At 33.2% G+C, this 19,344-nt stretch overlaps 1 protein-coding gene across 5 annotated transcripts in view; it reads left to right on the top strand.

The window, feature by feature from the left end:
- Bruce (BIR repeat containing ubiquitin-conjugating enzyme) overlaps window positions 1–19,344 on the top strand; it is a 571,194-nt gene that overhangs the window by 167,949 nt on the left and 383,901 nt on the right. For 4 of the 5 annotated variants that reach the window (XM_069833684.1, XM_069833683.1, XM_069833682.1 and 1 more), the window contains exons 16-18: window positions 614–828; window positions 2,547–2,699; window positions 11,999–12,102. In XM_069833684.1, the coding sequence (XP_069689785.1) occupies window positions 614–828; window positions 2,547–2,699; window positions 11,999–12,102 (472 nt within the window). The remainder of the gene's footprint in view (window positions 1–613; window positions 829–2,546; window positions 2,700–11,998; window positions 12,103–19,344) is intronic. The other variant, XM_069833681.1, reaches the window with a different exon arrangement.

The raw sequence follows: 19,344 nt of genomic DNA, 5'->3' as shown, positions 1-19,344 counted from the left end.
ATACAGGAGAATGTGGCCGTAAATTGCAAGAGAATAAGTTCTGTCATTTGTGAATCTTTGGCTTCTGTTAGCCAAAATATTATTTTGTTATCACCAGTTCTATCGATACTAGATAAACTAGCAGTTGAAACATTATTGTTAAATAATCAATGAAAGAGAACACCTAGATCTTTTCCATCAAAATTTCTTTCACTGATGCTTATAGTGAAATTGAATGTTGTATTTGAAATTAATTCAACACATGTTCAGAGATTACTGCTACTGGTACTACTCACTATGAAATGCAGTGTATAAAGAAAATTGTGTTTGGGAAGGATATTTTCTAAATTGCTATACAATAGCAGACATTTCTTATTAGTTCGTAATTTTCCACTATATGTATTATTAATATAACATTTTATTCAATTGAGTGAAGTAATTCGTACCAGTACTAAAAGCTAGTAATATTGATATTTCATTATTCATTAATATAATGCGTTCTGGTTGTGCATATTTGTGTATAGGTTGTAATTTAATTCGTAGTATGATAGCTTTTGTATAAAGTATGCCAGTGATTTTTCGGGCTTGGGATACATTTTGTTGGTGATAGTGTGACTGTTAATTTTTGTTACAGGTTTGGTTTGTATAGTACTCCCTTTGAGCCAGAATTGTTTGACATTGAACCACCAGTACCTGCTAAGTTTTCCTCAGTCCCTATAACCTATGCAACTGTTGTGAGTGGGGAGACAGGTGGAGGTGCCTTGGTAACAGGTCCTGGGATCTCTGCTGGAACTTCAGGTTTTGGTTTAACCTCTGATTTGGATCTGCGGGAACTGCTGGGAGTTGGAGGTAAAATGGCCAAATCTGTTTTATAGAGCCATTAATAGAACCATATTATTTTTCTTAATCTATTAACTGCACACTACATTTTTCCTTTTCACAGATTTGGGTCGTAATAGTTCTGTATGTAACAAATATATTTCTAATTCATTTTAATGGATAAATTAATTCTTTGCCCATGAAACATAATGAAAATATTGCATTGACTTGTTCAGCGCCACACAGTATGTAATGTACTATGTGTCCCAAATTGAAGTATACACATTTTGAAACTATTTCTCAGCAACAAGACGAGACAAAAATATGATTTTTGCGATTTTGTATTCCTTAAGCATGTACATGTTCAAAAATGGCCCTCTTCTGCCACAGTACACTCCCAACGACGTACATTACAGCGACGTACCAACTGGATTGTTGCTAATGGAATATCATTACAGACATGTTCAATCTGAACTCTCATTTCCTCCAATATTTGTGGTTTTGTGGCGTACACTATGTCCTTTAGATCTCCATAGGTATAAGTCTGGAGGGGTTAAATCTTGAGATCAAGGCGGGAACTCCGCAGCACTTCATCTTCATCCTATCCATCTCTGATTGAGTGTGTGATCGAGAAAATTCCTTACATTGACATGAAAATGAGCTGGAGCCCCGTCTTGTTGAAAGTAAAACCCATTTTCATTATCAAAGAGGTCATTAAGTCGTGGAATCGTGGTTTTCAACATTTCCAGGTATTTCTGACCCGTGACAGTCCCTTCGAAGAAGTACATCCCAATTATTTCTCTGGTAGACAGACCACACCATACTGTTACTCCTAGAAGATTGACGGCCTTTTCTTGAAAGATGCGTGGGTTTTTGTTAGCCCAGTATACACAATTTTGCCGGTTAATTATGCCATTATGTTTAAATGTGGCTTGAAAATCTTCCCTTTCATCACACATGTTGAAGAACCACTCACAAAATTCTAGTCGCCTGTTTGGATCATCCTCATTTAGTGCTTGGACAAGTCTCGGAATGTAAGGCTTCCATTTTTGAGCTCTCAAAATTCGATGAACACTGGATTTGCTGATACCAATCTCACGAGAACATTGCCTCATTGACTTCTTTGGGGATTGTGCAAAAGCCTGCATGACTACGTCAACACTCTTGTTATCGGTGGAACTTCTCTTTTTTCCGCATCGCCCTTTCAACACATCTTGCACTGTTCCGTCGACTTCAAACTTGTCTTGGATTGTTGTGATAGTTAACCTTGTTGGTGGTTGTGTTCCAAAACCTTAACAACATTCTCCACTTTCCAATAACATTTAAGTATCCATTTACGTTCATCAAACGATAAATTGCACCACCATGTTTGTTTATAAATAGATGAAGATGTTTCCATGGTTTCCACTGCCTTCTGAATCATAAACCGCAAAAATCGTATTTCTATCTCATTTCTTTGCTGTGAAATAGTATTTCAAGGAGTCTATACATCAATTTGGGACACTCTGTATAATAATTTCATAATATGTAAAGTGAAAAAAAAATTTGTCTCCCAATTTGCATGTTGCTAATAGTTTTTACCCAGGATTTTAAAAGTGCAAAAAATTAAAATATAGGTCTATCATATGAATTAATTTGATTATGTTGAGAGAAAAGTTGAGAAAGTAAACCAGACTGAATATTTTGTATTATACAAACCATAGGTTTTAAATAGTCGTCAGGAGATTTCAGTTCAATTTTTATTGCAGTAGGAGGTTCCAGTTTTGGGGACAAAGGAACGCCAAATAGATTTAAAGGCCTCTCTTCAAATCATTACATGAAGGGGTTACTGGAAGCAGAACCATTACACTTCACTTGTCATGCAGCCAGTGATGGAACTAAAATGGAGAAGATTGAACCAGGTGCGGAAATAGTGCATTATTTTGTTTATAATGTTAATAGTTAAGAGTTGTCTTTATAAATTGCTGTCACTCTTAATGTAAACAAGTATTACAGTTAATTGTAATTTGGTTACAAGCTGAAGCTCAACTGTTGTGTACCAGTTGCATGAAAGTTATCAGTTCCACTAAAATTAAATCGAATTCTTGTGTTTGCATATTTATATGTGAATGTGTGCGTATTGCATTTGTGAGAGAGATATTTACAGATTGAAGGCGAGATATTTCACGTGAGTTAGGAATTAACAAACTATCTGGTAACCATACGTAATTTGGGAATTCTTGTACAATAGAAAAGCACACTTCGAAGAAAGTGACTATAAAAAATATTGATGAAATACAATTCTGTTCCCTATTTCACCAAAGCCAATTTTGCTATTTTTGAATTCTTAATAAGAAAACGCTTCTCCATCAGATCACAAACACTGATTTATGAAAATCTTTATTGTACAATTTCGGAAGTCAGTATCATTCTTGGAGTCCTAAGAGCAAATATGAACTTCCAAGTTCAGAATTCACAATAATGTTATTTCCTTGGACACCTGGGTAGATAACATGAACAGCCACCTTTATGGTTGACAGTTTTCTTTATGTTCATAAGTTAGATGCCATGGAATTACTCTGTAGCACATATAAGGATTACCTTCAAATTTATACAGATGGATCTCTAAATCCTAATAATGGGACATCAGGAGCAGGGTATTATATTTCAAAATATCAAGAAAGTTATTTCATACCATGTTCATCCTCCTCCAGTCTTAACACTGAATTGCTAGCATAGAATTGGAATATATCAGTCCCCTATCTGCCCATTGTGCAACTCAAACCAAGAAATGGATTCGGAACACCTCGAAATCTGTGCTTCAATGGCTGGCCATGATAATATCTTTGAAAAATATTGGAGTGCAAGAGGTCAAATGACTTTATTGTCAAACGCCTTGCATTAGAAAACAACAACAACAATAGTAATTAATCTGCCCATGCATGCATTTACATGAAATATTGGGTGGCGTCCATGGCCTTAAAATTAAAATTAATATACAAAATCGGGAATTTAAAAAATACATTTGTACACTAGTAATTAATCTGCCCATGCATGCATTTACATGAAATGCTGAATGGCGTCCATGGCCTTAAAACTAAAATTAACATATAGAATCGAGAATAATTGTTGAGGCACTTGCTGTGTGCCTAAAATTGTAGAGTTAAAACCATTTAAAAGTTATTATAAAATTGAAGATTAAAGTAGTTCGGTATAATGTTGGATGTGTTGGAAGACAGTGCAAAGTGAAAAATGAAGAGAATTCTCAGTCTATTCACCGTGGTGAGAGGCGTTTTGTCTGCAAAATTAATTAATCGAAGTCTTAAAATTTTGAAGGGTGATTGAAACCTTAAAAGGCATTTAGGTTAATACTCACACAAAGATATACATTGAGAGTATCCAGACGATGTGGCCTTCTCATCCCGGTGTTACATGGCAGACTGAGCGGTGGAGTTTTCTAAGAGGGGAGTGTGGAAGGAAGTGACAGGCTAAACTGGTCGATAAACGGTTATTCTGCTATATGGTATAGGTGGTCACGCAAATTGGGTATTTGTTCATTAAGTAGTTGTATATTGTGATTGTGATTTCTTACTATGAAGTACTCTTCAGTGGTATTGATAAGACGTGGATTATTTACTGTTTTCAGTATTTTTTAAGGTTTTATAAATATTATTGAGTTCATGGCCAGAATCGATTAGGTGAGTGGCAAATTTGGATTTATTCCTGTTAATGAAGAAGTCTGATTTATGTTCTTTGGTCAACTGGATAGAGATATTAGTTACTCTGTTGAGAAAGATCTAGAGAACATAAGTAAGGACAGCAGCCACACAAATGTGGAGGTAGTGGAGCTTTTTGACAGGTATGACAAGCCGTGACTTCATAGCAGGGTGAGAAGTATAAATGCACGACTTGGACGTGCCTTGATCAGACCCAATGCCTCTCATATTGGTGTGATAGAGGTATGTAGCATTAAGAGAGATGATTATACATCTCATGGCCTACACTTGAATTCTAGAGGCAAGAAGAAGCTTTCGCATCTGATCGCTAATAGAATAAAGGGTAGGATTCCAGTGATTACCAATATAATTCCTGCTGTTCATCATAGGGCATCTCCTTTTTTAGGGTAAAATATAAATTAGAAAAAGAAAGTAGGCCTACAGGTAATCGGAACAGTGAAGTAAATACAAATCATAAATTTTGTAGGGTTAATTCAAATTCAAAAACAAAAGATACCGGAAGTCAGTTTAGTTTATTTCATCAAAACATACAAAGCCTTAGAAACAAGTCACCACAGTTATTGACATTCTTAGAAATAGAACAAATAAACCCATATATAATATGCGTCACTGAACATCATATGAAACAACAGGAATTATCGGCACTTTCACTGGAAGGATACAAACTAGGAGATAGCTATTGTAGACAGAATCTACAGAAAGGAGGTGTGTGCATATTTGTTAGAAACGATATAAATTTTAAAAATATCAGCCTTTCAAAATTTAGCAGAGAAAAAGATTTAGAGCTGTGTGCGGTAGAATTAGAATTAAAATCTGGTAATCTTATAGTTATAGGTATATACAGGTCGCTCTCTGGAGATTTCAAACATTTTCTTCATCTACTAGAAAATACATTACAACACATACATGGAAAAAAAGCACGAATACATGTTTTACGGAGACTCAAATATTGACTATCTCACTGAGAACACTAAAAAAGAAGAATTTAACACATTATTAGCAACCTTCAATTTAATACATACAGTCAATATTCCAACTAGAATACAAAAAGGATCGATTTCTGCAATTGATAATATAATTATAAGGAAAGATAGATTAGATAGTTACCGGACAGTTCCCATTATAAATGGTCTTTCAGACCATGATGCTCAACTAATAATAATAAAAGATAGCATTCCTGCATCAAAACACCCGAATAAATTTAGGTTGAGGGTCATAATTGAAGAATCTTTAAAGGACTTCGAAGCTAATCTAAAAAATGAAACATGGGAATCAGTATATGATAATGGTGATACGAATAGTAAATTCAATGTGTTTCATAATACATTCTTAAATATCTTTGAATCCAGTTTTCCTGTAAAGTACAAGAATTCTCAAACATCTAAAAACAATTGGATTACACAAGGCATAAAAATATCTTGTAAAACTAAGAGGTCTCTCTATATTCAAAGTAGAAATAGTAATGACCCCAAATTAATAGCTCACTTTAAAAAGTACTTTAAAATATTACACAAAGTAATCTTAAAAGCCAAAGAACTTTACTATAACGGAATTATTCTAAACTCGAATAATAAAATCAAAACAACTTGGAACATAATAAAAAAAGAAAGTGGAAAGTTTAGAAGTAAAGAACAAGGTTACACTCTTGTAACAGATAATAGAAAAACATCAGATACAACAGAAGTTGCGAACATATTCAACAATCATTTTCTCTCAATAACTGATAACCTAAACATCCCACAGAATAATAATAATAATGCCATCGATTGTTTGAAAATATCTATTCCTGTAACTTTCCCAAATATTCAGATTTTTCCAACAAATTCACGAGAAATAATTACAATTCTAAAGCAATTAAAGTCTAAAAATTCCTCGGGATATGATGAAATTACTAGCAAAATATTTGAAATTACTAGCAAAATATTAAAAGCCAGTTCACAAATAATAGTCAAGCCCCTGTCTTATTTATGTAACTTTTCAATGTTTAATGGTGTATTTCCAGAGCGACTGAAATATTCAGTTGTTATTCCTTTATTCAAGAAAGGGGACAGAACCTTGCCCGAAAACTACAGGCCCATATCCCTTCTACCAGTCTTCCCAAAGGTCTTCGAAAAAGTTATATATAAGAGAGTATATCATCATCTTGATAGATACAACATTCTCATTCCGGAACAATTTGGATTCAGAAAGAATAAATCAACTGAGCAAGCGACGGTTAATTTAACTGATAAAATTCTGGAAGCTATTAATAAAAAATTACAAGTAGGAGGGATATTCTGTGATCTCTCCAAAGCTTTTGATTGTATTAACCATAAAATTCTACTACAAAAATTAGAATACTATGGTATTAAAGGCATAGCATATCAGTGGTTTGAGTCATATCTCCTAAACAGAAAACAAAAAGTGGAAATCAATGCATTTAATAACTCCTTTAAATCTACTTCAACATGGGGAAATGTTTATACAGGGGTCCCACAAGGATCTATATTACGGCCTCTTCTTTTTCTAATTTTTATAAATGACCTTGACCCCATAATAAAAGGAATAGGTTATCCTATACTATTTGCAGATGACACAAGTATCATAAGTACAGACAAGAACTTTGCCACATTCAAATATAAAACAGAAATAATTCTCCTTAAAATTTATGACTGGTTTACAACCAATAAACTAGCATTAAACATTAATAAAACATTAATAAAACTAAAGCTACTTCAAATTTAATCTCTGAAACATTGGACACAACTATCAACAATATACCTCTACTAGAAACATCAACAACCGAATTTCTTGGTTTGCACATTAATAATACAATAAATTGGAAAAATCATATCAAAGAAATAACCCCCAAACTTAGTTCAGCATGCTTCGCAATTAGGTCATTACAACAATTTCTAAACAGCAGTATCTTAAAGACAATATATTTTGCCTATTTTCATTCCATTATGTCCTATGGAATAATATTTTGGGGAAATTCTGCAGATAGTAAAAATATATTCTTATTACAAAAGAGAGCCATTAGAATAATAGTTGGAGCAAAGGCTAGAGAATCATGTAGATTATTTAAAAAAAAATTAGAGCTTCTAACCTTAACAAATCAATACATATACTCTACAATAAATTTGCTCTTATGTAGGGGAGACTAGGGAGATTTGATCCCCTGGGAGACTTGTTCGCTCGTTTGAATCTCCCTTCAAAAATTTGTTATTCTGGTTACTTTTTAGGAAAACAGGTTGGCTATACTGCTAGCTTGTGTTTTGTTTCTGCCAGTTTGAACAGGTGCCATGTACTGAAGATTAGCACATGTTTTACGATTTCCAGACATTTTGACAAGTTTATTTGGTAAGCAACATTTGCATATTAATTTTAAATGTATATTTGTTAAGTTTTCTCATAGCAATTATTGAAATCACTAGTCTATTGGCTTTCTTATAACATTCCTTGCAATTTTTAGAATATGTTCTATGTTGGCCAAAAAGAGAGGTTTTATTAATCATGTCTGAGTGGGAGACTTGATCCCACAACTATCAGGGAGACATGTTCCTGGGATCAAGTGTCCCCAGCATAATGATATATACCTAGATAAGCCTAGTATATATTAAAATAAGTATTTTGTGTTGTTTCAGAAATGCCACACAAATACAAAAGAAAAGAGGGTGCTAAACCTAGAGAACCAATAGACAGTGATGCAATGAAGAATGCTGTTGCTGTGAAAGCTGGGGGGACCTATAAAGGGACAGCTAAAGCTTTTAAGGTCCCATTAATGGCACTTAAGAGATTGTGCAGGAAGTTAGGTGAAGATAATACAAATAAAAGTTGCACACCAGACTACAAAAAATCACAAGTTTTTACAAAGAAAGAAGAAGAAGAACTGACAGAATATTTATTGATGGCATCACGTCTTTATTATGGTTTGACCAACAATAATACAAAAACACTTGCTTATCAATATGCAAAAATGAATAGAAAGAGCTATCCTAAAAATTGGGATAGAAATGAGGCTGCAGGTTCTGACTGGCTAAGAGGATTTATGGAAAGAAATCCTGTATTGTCACTGAGAACACCAGAAGCAACTAGCCTAAGCAGGAGTACTAGCTTCAACAAGCACACTGTTGGAGTGTTTTTTGATAAGTTGAGGGAGGTACTGGCACGAGAACAGTTTCCTCCAAGTTCCATTTGGAATGTAGATGAAAGTGGCCTCACTACTGTTCATAAACCTGGGAAGATAATTGCAGAAAAGGGTGTGAAACAGGTTGGTAAAGTGACATCTGGTGAAAGAGGATCTCTGGTAACGATTTGTGTTGCAGTAAATGCCAGTGGAAATCACATACCCCCTTTCCTTATCTTTCCAAGAGTGAATTGGCAAGACAGAATGCTCCATGGAGCTCCACCTGAAACAAGTGGGTGTACTCACCCAAGTGGCTGGATGACTGCAGCAAGTTTTCTCCTTTTTTTAAAACATTTTGTGAAGTATACAAAATGTTCCGTAGAAGACAAGCAGCTCCTGATTATGGACAATCACGACAGCCACATTAGTGTTGATGGAGTGAACTATGCTAAAAATAATGGTATAGTCCTTCTAACAATACCCCCCCATACATCACACAAGCTGCAGCCATTAGATAGGTCGCTCTTTGGTCCCCTGAAAAAGTATTATAATACTGCTGCTGCCGATTGGATGTTAATGAACCCTGGTAAAACCATAACAATCTATGAAGTTGCAGGGCTCTTAGGGATTGCATTTCCTCAAGCCGTACCTCCAAAGAATATAATGAGTGGTTTTATCTCAAGTGGTATTTGGCCATTAAATTCTAATATTTTTACTGATGATGAGTTTTTGACGTCTTGTGGAAAATTCAGTAGCCTCATCTTCTGAAATATCTGGGCAAACAACTCCAACTAAATTGCCTAAAGCAAAGGAACACTTAACGCCAGAAGAAATTCGACCATTTCCCAAGGCTCCACCAAGAATAGCACAGTCTGCCAGGGGAAGGAAACGTGGTAGCAGTCGCATACTTACGGACACACCTGAAAAAAATAAAATTGAGAACGTCATAGCAAAAACAAAAAAACGTAGGCCCATGAAAAAATATAGAAATGCCACCTGTGTAAAAAAGATTGCACTAGATGTTACTGACAGTTCTTCAGAAGAACTTGAAAAAATAAGTCTTCATGACAGCAGTGCTGACAATGACTTCTATGAATCATCAAGCAGCCCAGAAGACAATGAACCTAGTGAAAAGCTTAAAGTGAATGACTTTGTGATTGTCAGATTCTCCACAAAAAAGACAGTAAAACATTTTGTGGGAAAAGTTGAAAAAATAATATGGCCCGACTCTGAGGTAGAAGTAAATTTTTTAAAGAAAAAGGAAGGTTCTTATCAATTTTACTTCCCACAGCAAATAGACAAAAGTGTTGTAAATGTAGAAGATTGTGTTACCAAGTTGCCACAGCCATCTATTTTACCAGGAACATTGAGAACGGCAGGACTAAAAACCTTTAAATTTGATTTGTCTTCTTTCTTTTTGTAGGTGCTTGATCTATGCTAAGATTGTATTTAATTTTTGTCTTAAAAATGTTCTAATGTAAAATCAAGAGTGGGAACAAGTCTCCCTAGTTGAGGGATCAACTCTCCCTAGTATGAGGGACACTTGATCCCTTTGTTTCTTCATTTATATATACATTTTCTTTTAAAAATTGAATTCTAAGAAGTCTAAATTCCATTTTATTTGTTATAACAATGTTTCATTTAGTAATAAAAGTCGACAGTTATTAAAAAAATGAATGATTAATCAATCAAGGGCTAATTATTCAAAAAGGGGATCAAGTATCCCTGGTCTCCCCTAATAAAGAAAATTTTCCAACTAACTCAGCCATACATGGTATAAATACCCGCAGAAGGAATGATTTTCATACGCCATCATCAAATTTATCATGCTTTCAAAGGGGAGTACGTTACATGGCAATAAAAATGTTCAATAGTCTTCCTGAAGACATTAAGAATCATAGCCAAAACCCTGCATTATTTAAGGTAAAACTAAAAAATTACTTAATATCTCACACTTTCTATTCTGTAGATTAATTCTTGACATTTCACAGTACTGTGTAAATATTATAATACTATTAAATGGTAATCATATTACATTGTATAAAATATTATTGTTATTAAGGCATTAATTCTGTACATATTTCATATTTGCATTTTGTATGTATTGCATTTTATTATTAAACGTCAGAATTGGACATATTCTTTATTCTATGCTATAAAGCAAATCTAAGAATATTATGGAACGAATAAATCTATCCATCTATCTATCTATTATTAGTTATATGGAAAAGATAAGGGCCTAAAACATTGCAATGTTTAAAAAAATATAAAGTAGGTACCTTTACTAACAATGTCAACATTGAAAGTTAACATGTTATTCTACATTATACTTCCAGAGCATCTTCAAATTTAATAGCTCCATTTGCCGATGAGGTATCCATGTTTATTTAATGTACAAGTCATGAATCAAGCAAGCATTTTCATTTACTAGCTACTACGGACATCATTGCTGTGCACTATGTAACATTGGATCATGACTTCTGACATCACATCCGGCTATTTAGTTAACTATCTAGTTCACTTTAACTGTAAATGTAGCTGTGAGACATACCTAAGACTCAGTAAAAGCTACTGTGATAAGTTTTGTTAAAGAACATATTTACTCTGATGAAGGCTTCATGCATTCACTGAGAATCACAACGTAAGTATTGTAAATAAAATAAAGACACTAAACAAGTAAAGCATTAATTTATTATGGCTGTTAGTGTCTTGACCTTGGTGGTAGAAATTAATGAGTTCAGATATCAGAATTGAATCCAGCATCTAGTAGAATAGAACTCGTTAAGTCATAGGTATAAACTCTTTATTTCTTTGAGGAATGATGACACAATCCTGAGAGTGGGAAGGCTTGTGTAAAGAATTGATGATACCCTGCTTCCCTATTCGTATTCTAGCAGAATCAAAATATGGCCACTTTTCAGCCTCTTTTTTTTTTTCCCTTCTCTAAATTTAAGTTTGTTTCTCTCTAATAGGATAGTAAATTCTGTAGTGACATGTGCCTTTGCAGTTGAAGGTCACGTAAATATTAATAAAATCAATGACACACAGTTATGAGTTTTTACTTTTCCATTCATTCATCCTATTTTAGGCGAATATTGCTGCTGTCGGGATATGCTAAGTAGGCTACATCGGAACACAGTTATTTTATGTAACTGATAATATTAATTCATAATATACTCAACAGAACTGTTTGTTTATATGACTGTGATTGCTTGATTTACTTGTTACTAATAGATGTGCATGTTCTCATTTTCGCATTTTTGTGCTTTTGATGGACAGAAATAAGTTAACTTGTCAATCTAAATTGGTAATTATGATGGTGATTGTGATTGTGATTGTGACGACAATGTTGATAAGAACTCCCACCATATTTCAGGCTCAACTTCAGGTGCCAATGGTTCAGTGCCTGTAGGAAATTTCTTTGATCCGAATAACTTCATTACTACTAATTCTGGATCCAAAAAACCAGATACTGAATTTGTAAGTACATTATGTTTCTTATTTTAATACAAATATGATGTTAGTGTGTTCTTATTCAGACTTCATTAGCTCAGTCTGTATATTACCTGATTCATTATAAAATGCAGGGCTGATGTAAATTTATTACTCAAAACAAAAACCTGGTGTAACACTACATATAGGCCTACATGTTATAAACTTTTGTAAAGAGATTCAGCTGTACAAAAACCTGGTGTAACACTACATATAGGCCTACATGTTATAAACTTTTGTAAAGAGATTCAGCTGTAGTGCATTATTTATGCACTGCACTCTGTGATATGAAAATGATATATATTGCAGATATGAGATGAAACAGATCAGTCATGTAATTATGAGAAAGACAATGGACTCTTTCGTAATAGATTAGGACATTATTTTGCTGTGAATGGTTCTCATTTTGAGCATCTGGTTAGTAGTAGCTTTCTGTTAAGTTTTATGGCGTACTGAACATGATTTTATGTACTTATTTGTTTCAAGTTTGAAGTCCACGAAACAAAATAAATGGTTAAAGACATGAAACAGGTGAAGTGGTAAAATTTCTACACATTCATACATAAAATTTAAAGCAGTTTCGGAATATGTAAATTGTAATATAAGGTGCCATTTAAAAAAATGAAGTTTATGATCATACCCTATATGCTTGAATAACTTTTTTCGAACACTGATATCATATTGTATGGTTTATCTCAATAGCTTTTGTATAATTTTTTTTTTATGAAATTAAAATTTATGGTTATGAGTAATATTCTATGCTTTTTGAATACTCTGTATGTATGTATGTATGTATATATATATATATATATATATATATATATATATGCTGAGTGAACAATAAGTAGAGAATATTGCTAATGACTTTATATTGTGAATGTTTTTAAAAGTGATAAAGGCTATATTTATTAGATACATATTGCTTAATATTTTGTGCATGATTTAGAAAATTTATATCCTCGTGTAAATAGAATGTGCCAAAAAATACATTTTTCTTAAACGATAGCATACTACGTATTTTTTAAATTTTTAAACTGTTCTTTCAGTTTTGTGTTTGGAGAGGTTAATTTATTCGTTATTGTATTGTTTGTTTTCTTTTAATTTTGACTTGATGCAGAGGAGTTAAATTAATTTAAATATGGCCAGTTTCATCAACATCTGTTAAACCTTAATGATCTGTTAAGGCCATTTTGACAGGCAATTGAACAGAATGTCTGTTTTATCGGCATATGTTAAGACTAACAGTTCATTAAAACTTCAGTTAGTTTAATGCCCTGTCCTCTATCTCTTAAATTTTAACAAGTCATTAAGGTGGCCATCAGACGAAATGCAGTTATTATATCGCACTCCAAGAATAATACTGTCTTAACTTCCAAAAATTGAATTTTGAATTATTACAGGCAGTTTTGTAATCTTTATTTAATCCTCTATCAAACTGTAATTAGAACTGTCGTATCTCTAAGTTCAAGTGCAAAGTTTGCAGGACTCATACTGATACTATAGTCCCGTCACTCTTATTTCCGGCAGCCAATCACATTGCAGGTCGGCTACATTTAAACGTGTGCCTCTTGTGATTCGCTGATGATGACATCATGCATTTCGTAAGGCTTGATAAATACTTAATATAATCCCCCTCCATTTTTGTTCTTTCGTTGGCGTTCGCAGAGAGCACACGAGGACATTATTTACTGAATTACAGTGCGTTTGATTTATTATCATAGGAGCTATGACATGATAATGTTTAATGGTGTGGCAAATAGATTCCTCGTCTGGTAACTCGGTAACAAAAGAACAAAAATGGCGAACGATACTCCTACCTATACTTTATAGAGCCTTCACTTCCTAAGACGTAAGCAAAGAGGAGGAGTCACGCCGGAAATAACAGCGTCGTGACTATAGGTAATCCTGAGTTTTCATAGGACTTTAAAATGTTTATCTTGCATGTATTCAAAACTAACTTTTAATAGTTACGACAGTATTATTTTAAGGGTGTGATATTACGATTACTTCTATACTGAAGAGGAGAAAGAAGGAGTTAGAACTATACCATTAAGAAATTATTATTTTATTTTATCAAGCAGAACATTCCTGGAGAGATACTGGCTCTTGAAGACTCTTGTTTTCAGTGTATTACAAGAGACTGAAGTGAGGTTGTTATCCAACAGAAAGAAACTACCATTATCATCTATGCAACAGCTACGCATAGCCGTAAGATTTTATGCTGGAGTTTTGAAAGCAACCGAAATTCTTATAGTTAATGAAGTTTCTGCTGCTATTGCCTCAGTGAGACCACACTACATTATTTTTCTGATATTACTGCAGAGAACAAGCAAAGTATGGCAATAGCAATGAGAAATGCTATGACGGAACAACATTTTGCTTCGTACGAAAATTAACAAATGAAGGGTACAGGGGAAAAACGATCAAGGTCCATCAAAAATCGAAATTGAGTTAATAATGCTATCTTATAGTGGAAAAGAAGTACTATCATGTGGTGTAGCTAGTAATAAGAAATCATCGTTCTTGACATTCCACTACGTCAATTTCTATTAAATACACACATAACAAAGTATTAAGTGCTTAAACTTTAAAATTAGTTTTTCTCGAAACTTTCTAAAATGGACCTTGATCATTATTCCCGTGTACCCTTCAAATGTGTTTTAATATTTAAGATAAATAATCAGCACTCAACTTAAAAATAAAGAAATAAATAAATAAAAAAGGCAAACAAAAAAAAAACTTACATTGTAACACAAAATTATACACAAATAATTTTAAAAAATGTAGCCTATAATAACCTAACCTACACAAATATTCACTTTCTTTTTAGTTGAGACAGTTTTTCCATTAATATTTCTTGCTTCAGTAACGCATTCTTCTTTTCTATTTGTAACTGCTCTCTTTTCAACATTTCATTTTTTTTTTTTAAGTTCTAGCAATTCTTTTTGAGCCTTAAATTCTTTTAACTATAGCTCTTTTTTCCGTTTCACATAGATTGGAACTTTACACTGCTAAATCTGCAATATTTCTGTGGCACCTGGAATAAACCTTTGTTACTATGTTTTGCATACATTTGGTACTGATTCTGTATTTTCATCTTCATTGCAAATTATTACCAAGTTTTCAGAATGAAGCTTAGCGCTGCTAATAATGTTTTTGCTTGAAAAGAGTAATTTAACCGAAAGTGAATGTTCAGAGCTAATTAATTTTCTATACAGACCTATAATAGAAAATTGATTAAATTTACATTCATTACTTGTAGGCCTACTGCTATAGTCACTCACATTCGACAGTGAAATAAAATGTGAAATACTGTAATTGTTTTTAAATATTCTTTAAGTTAATGCTTGCCATTATATTCAGCATCGCAATCATATTGATTTAACAACAGTTCAATTTACTGCTGAATTATTGCCAACAATTTTGAATTAGTATCACCTGTGTATGTCTTGTGACCAGAATATTGTGCGAAATGGAAACATGAAAATTGGAGATTTATCCTTCGAAGAGGTTGAAAAATTCAAATATCTTGGAGCAAAAGTAACAAAAATAAATGACACTTAGGAGGAAATTAAACGCAGAATAAAATATATGCGAAAAGCCTGTTATTATTCGGATGAGAAGCTTTTGTCATCTAGTCTGCTGTCAAAAAATCTGAAAGTTAGAATTTATAAAACAGTTATATTACCAGTGTTCTGTATGGTTGTGAAACTTGGACGCTCACTTTGAGAGAGGAACAGAGATTAAGGGTATTTGAGAATAAGATTTTTAGGAAAATATTTGGGGCTAAGAGGGATGAAGTTACAGGAGAATGGAGAAAGTTACACAACGCAGAACTGCACGCATTGTTTTCTTCACCTGACATAATTAGGAACATTAAATCCAGACATTTGAGATGGACAGGGCATGTAGGACATATGGACGAACCAGAAATGCATATAGAGTGTTAGTTGGGAGGCTGGAGGGAAAAAGACCTTTGGGGAGGCCGAGATGTAGATGGGAGGATAATATTAAAATGGATTTGAGGGAAGTAGGATATGATGATAGAGACTGAATTAATCTTGCACAGGATAGGGACCAATGGCAGGCTTATGTGAGGGCGGCAGTGAACCTTTAGGTTCCTTGAAAGTCATTTGTAAGTAAGTATGTAGTCTCCCTAGAAATTATAGCAGTTCCTCCTCCAGTTTTGAAACATTTGAGTTTCTCATTTAGTTTAGCTTTCTTCGCGTATCTTTTAATATTATCATAAAATAATATTAACTGCTTTACAGTTCTCTTTGTTACATTTATTTGACTATTAACCCTTGTACCCTAGAATGACTCCAACATAGGTATGCATTTTTATGAATATAATGCATGCAAATAATAGATGAAATATAAAAGTACGTCATTTCTGTTTTATATATATATATATATTTTAATCTTTTATTTTCTTATTTTAATTATTTATGTACTTACATATTTTCAAGAAGCAAAAGTAGCTCGGATAAATATTAGACGGAACAAGGATAGTTTTTGTCTTCTGAACATTTCATATTTCTCTTGATCACAGTCTTATCTCACCGAAGAATCAGTTGAAAATAAAAGTTAATGCTAATTTTTTTTTTTTTTTTTTAATTTTGTTATTGTGATATTACACATAAAATTACTACAGTATTCACAGGTTATAAATTGAAAATAAAGTAACTGACGTAGATATTACAGGACATGTGAATAATACTTGTCGCTTAGTATTCTTCATTTCACAGCACAGAAATTGCAGGAATGTGATAACAAACAAACTGAGAACTTCAGGAAACAAAGTTAACTACTATGAATATCACAGGAAACATGGGTAATATTATTACTTACTCTACTGTTCCTCATAGTCTTGTTCTACTGAAGAATTAGTTAACACATTTATTACAATATGCTAATATAGTATTCTTTTGTTTATTTGATCAACACTTCCATCACTTTCTGTAAATTGTACTTCATCATTTTATAAATCTCTCGAAATTGTGTTTCACTATAACCTGCACCATATAAAACATTCATTTCTGTAATAACAATGCAACAATGCTGTCTCTACTTTTGAAATGTAAACACAACATTGTCACCAACTGGAGACTTACGTTAACAGTTAAACCTGTAACAAGAAAGAAGCTGAAATGAAAATTTAATAAATCCTTATAGGGGGGAGGGGGGGCTTTTTCTGACCCCATGTCATAAATTCTGCAATTACTATGTACGAGGGTTGTTTGATAAGTTTGTAGAATCACCAACCGAGGTCACCGCTAGTGCAACCTGGTTCTCACGTAATGATTAGCCATTCTTCATGAGTAAACACATGACACAATGAGTGCTCTGAGTAGTGTGTTGTGGTGCAGATGCCTCTCTATTGTTTCAAAGGCATGTTGGGTCCGATAAATATAATATAAGTATCAAATATATATGGATTTATTACCGTCAAATTACTTATCAATGATCATGCATTAAACAAACGTTTTTGCCATGAATATGGCATCCTCAGGTCACATCGAAATGATAACAAATGACGAACACTTAAAATTTTCTGGTTTAAGACAATTGTTAAAATGTGTTAAAAAATTGATATGATAGGCGGTTCAAACATATGCCATTTAAAATGATACATGTGACATAAAATTTAAAACCATACAAAACATAGAAAAAACAAGCAGTGTGCTAATAAATAAGTGTACAAAGAAATAACATAATAATTTGGCAATTTTCAGATACAGGTGGGCACAATTCACAAAATAGCGGAACATGCTACGGTATGTAGTTCGCTCGTGCTGCTGTTTTAGGGGCGTATGAAATCAGAGCCCTGTAAAAATATAATGGGGAAGTATAAAAAAAATTGAATTGAAAGCTAAGAATGAATGTTGAATTTAAAATTATGGGTTTTAGTACTTACAAATTTGGTTGAGGAGAAGCTGACCTGACCACAATGATGCAGTAACACAACTGAGCTTTACAGAAGTGCATAGCATATAAAGAAAACAATACACCTGGCAAACCTAGTGGATTATCAAGGAATTTATTTCTTTACAATTTTGTAAAGCAGGTTATTTAAATTAGGGAATTGTTCATTAAGTAAATGTGTATTGCTGTTATCAATCATAACTACGAACTTACTAGTATTAGTGACACTCTTCAAATTTTAAAGACAGTTAATAACAAATACATGAATGCCACAGAGGATTATTATATACCTACATACTTTAATAATAGTAAGACCAACTGAAGCAGAAGGCAGTGTTCTGAAAGCAGAAAAAATGTCAAGATGTCCTAGATTCTCATAACTCATTATGTTTAAAGATTCGTTACTTAACAAAACCTTAAAGATGTCGATGAAACACACTCCTTTTAAGAATCTGTTAAATTACTAACAGCCAATTGCTTAACAATTCGTTAAGCTAGTATTAAACATTTGTTGATGAAATTGGCCGATAGAGTATTAAATTGTTTTAGGGATTACAGAAGGTCATGAGTACTGTTTGAAAAACAAAACTAGTCACTCATAGTGTAGAATATTGCGTATTATGGCAAATGTCACGGAAATGAAAAGAATACAAGTCTTAATGATGGTTGGATATGGTGATAGAATAAGATCTCTGCAAGGGTGTGTTATTTGTTTAATCAGGTGCATCCAAACAGAAACATAATACGATCCACAGTGCCACCTAGATCACCAGACAATCTTTAGATTACTATCTGTGGGGATACTTAAAATTCAGAGTGTACTGCAACAGATCTAGCAGTTTATTAGAACTGAAACAGAGAATCAGAATGAAGATGCATTTGATCCATCCATTTATGTACAAAAGGCATCAGACAATTTTCGTGACAGGCTGGGATATTGTTTGATGGTAAATGGTGCTCACTTCGAACATTTGTTCTAAGGGTAAGAAAGACATAACATGTTTGCTTAAAAAACTCATTTGACATAATCATCAAAATTCATCTTACATAATTGTATTTTCTTAAAGTTAAAATTAAAGGAAATAATATAATAAAGAATAAATTAACTTCTCCGTACACACAATTAAAAGGACGGTTAAAAATGTAAAAATAAGTATAGGCTGTCATTTAAGAAAAATGGTTTTTTGGCACACACTGTATACACGAGGATATAAATTTTCCAAATGATGTGCAAAATACAGTGGCGTATACTGGTTAAAGGGTTTGGGCTACCGCTGATCCTATTATTACACAAAATATATCTAA

The sequence above is a fragment of the Periplaneta americana genome, chromosome 8, assembly GCF_040183065.1.
Source record: "Periplaneta americana isolate PAMFEO1 chromosome 8, P.americana_PAMFEO1_priV1, whole genome shotgun sequence".
NCBI lineage: Eukaryota > Metazoa > Arthropoda > Insecta > Blattodea > Blattidae > Periplaneta > Periplaneta americana.
The sequence above is the reverse complement of the archived record's forward strand: the minus strand, read 5'-3'. Positions and strand labels throughout refer to the sequence as shown.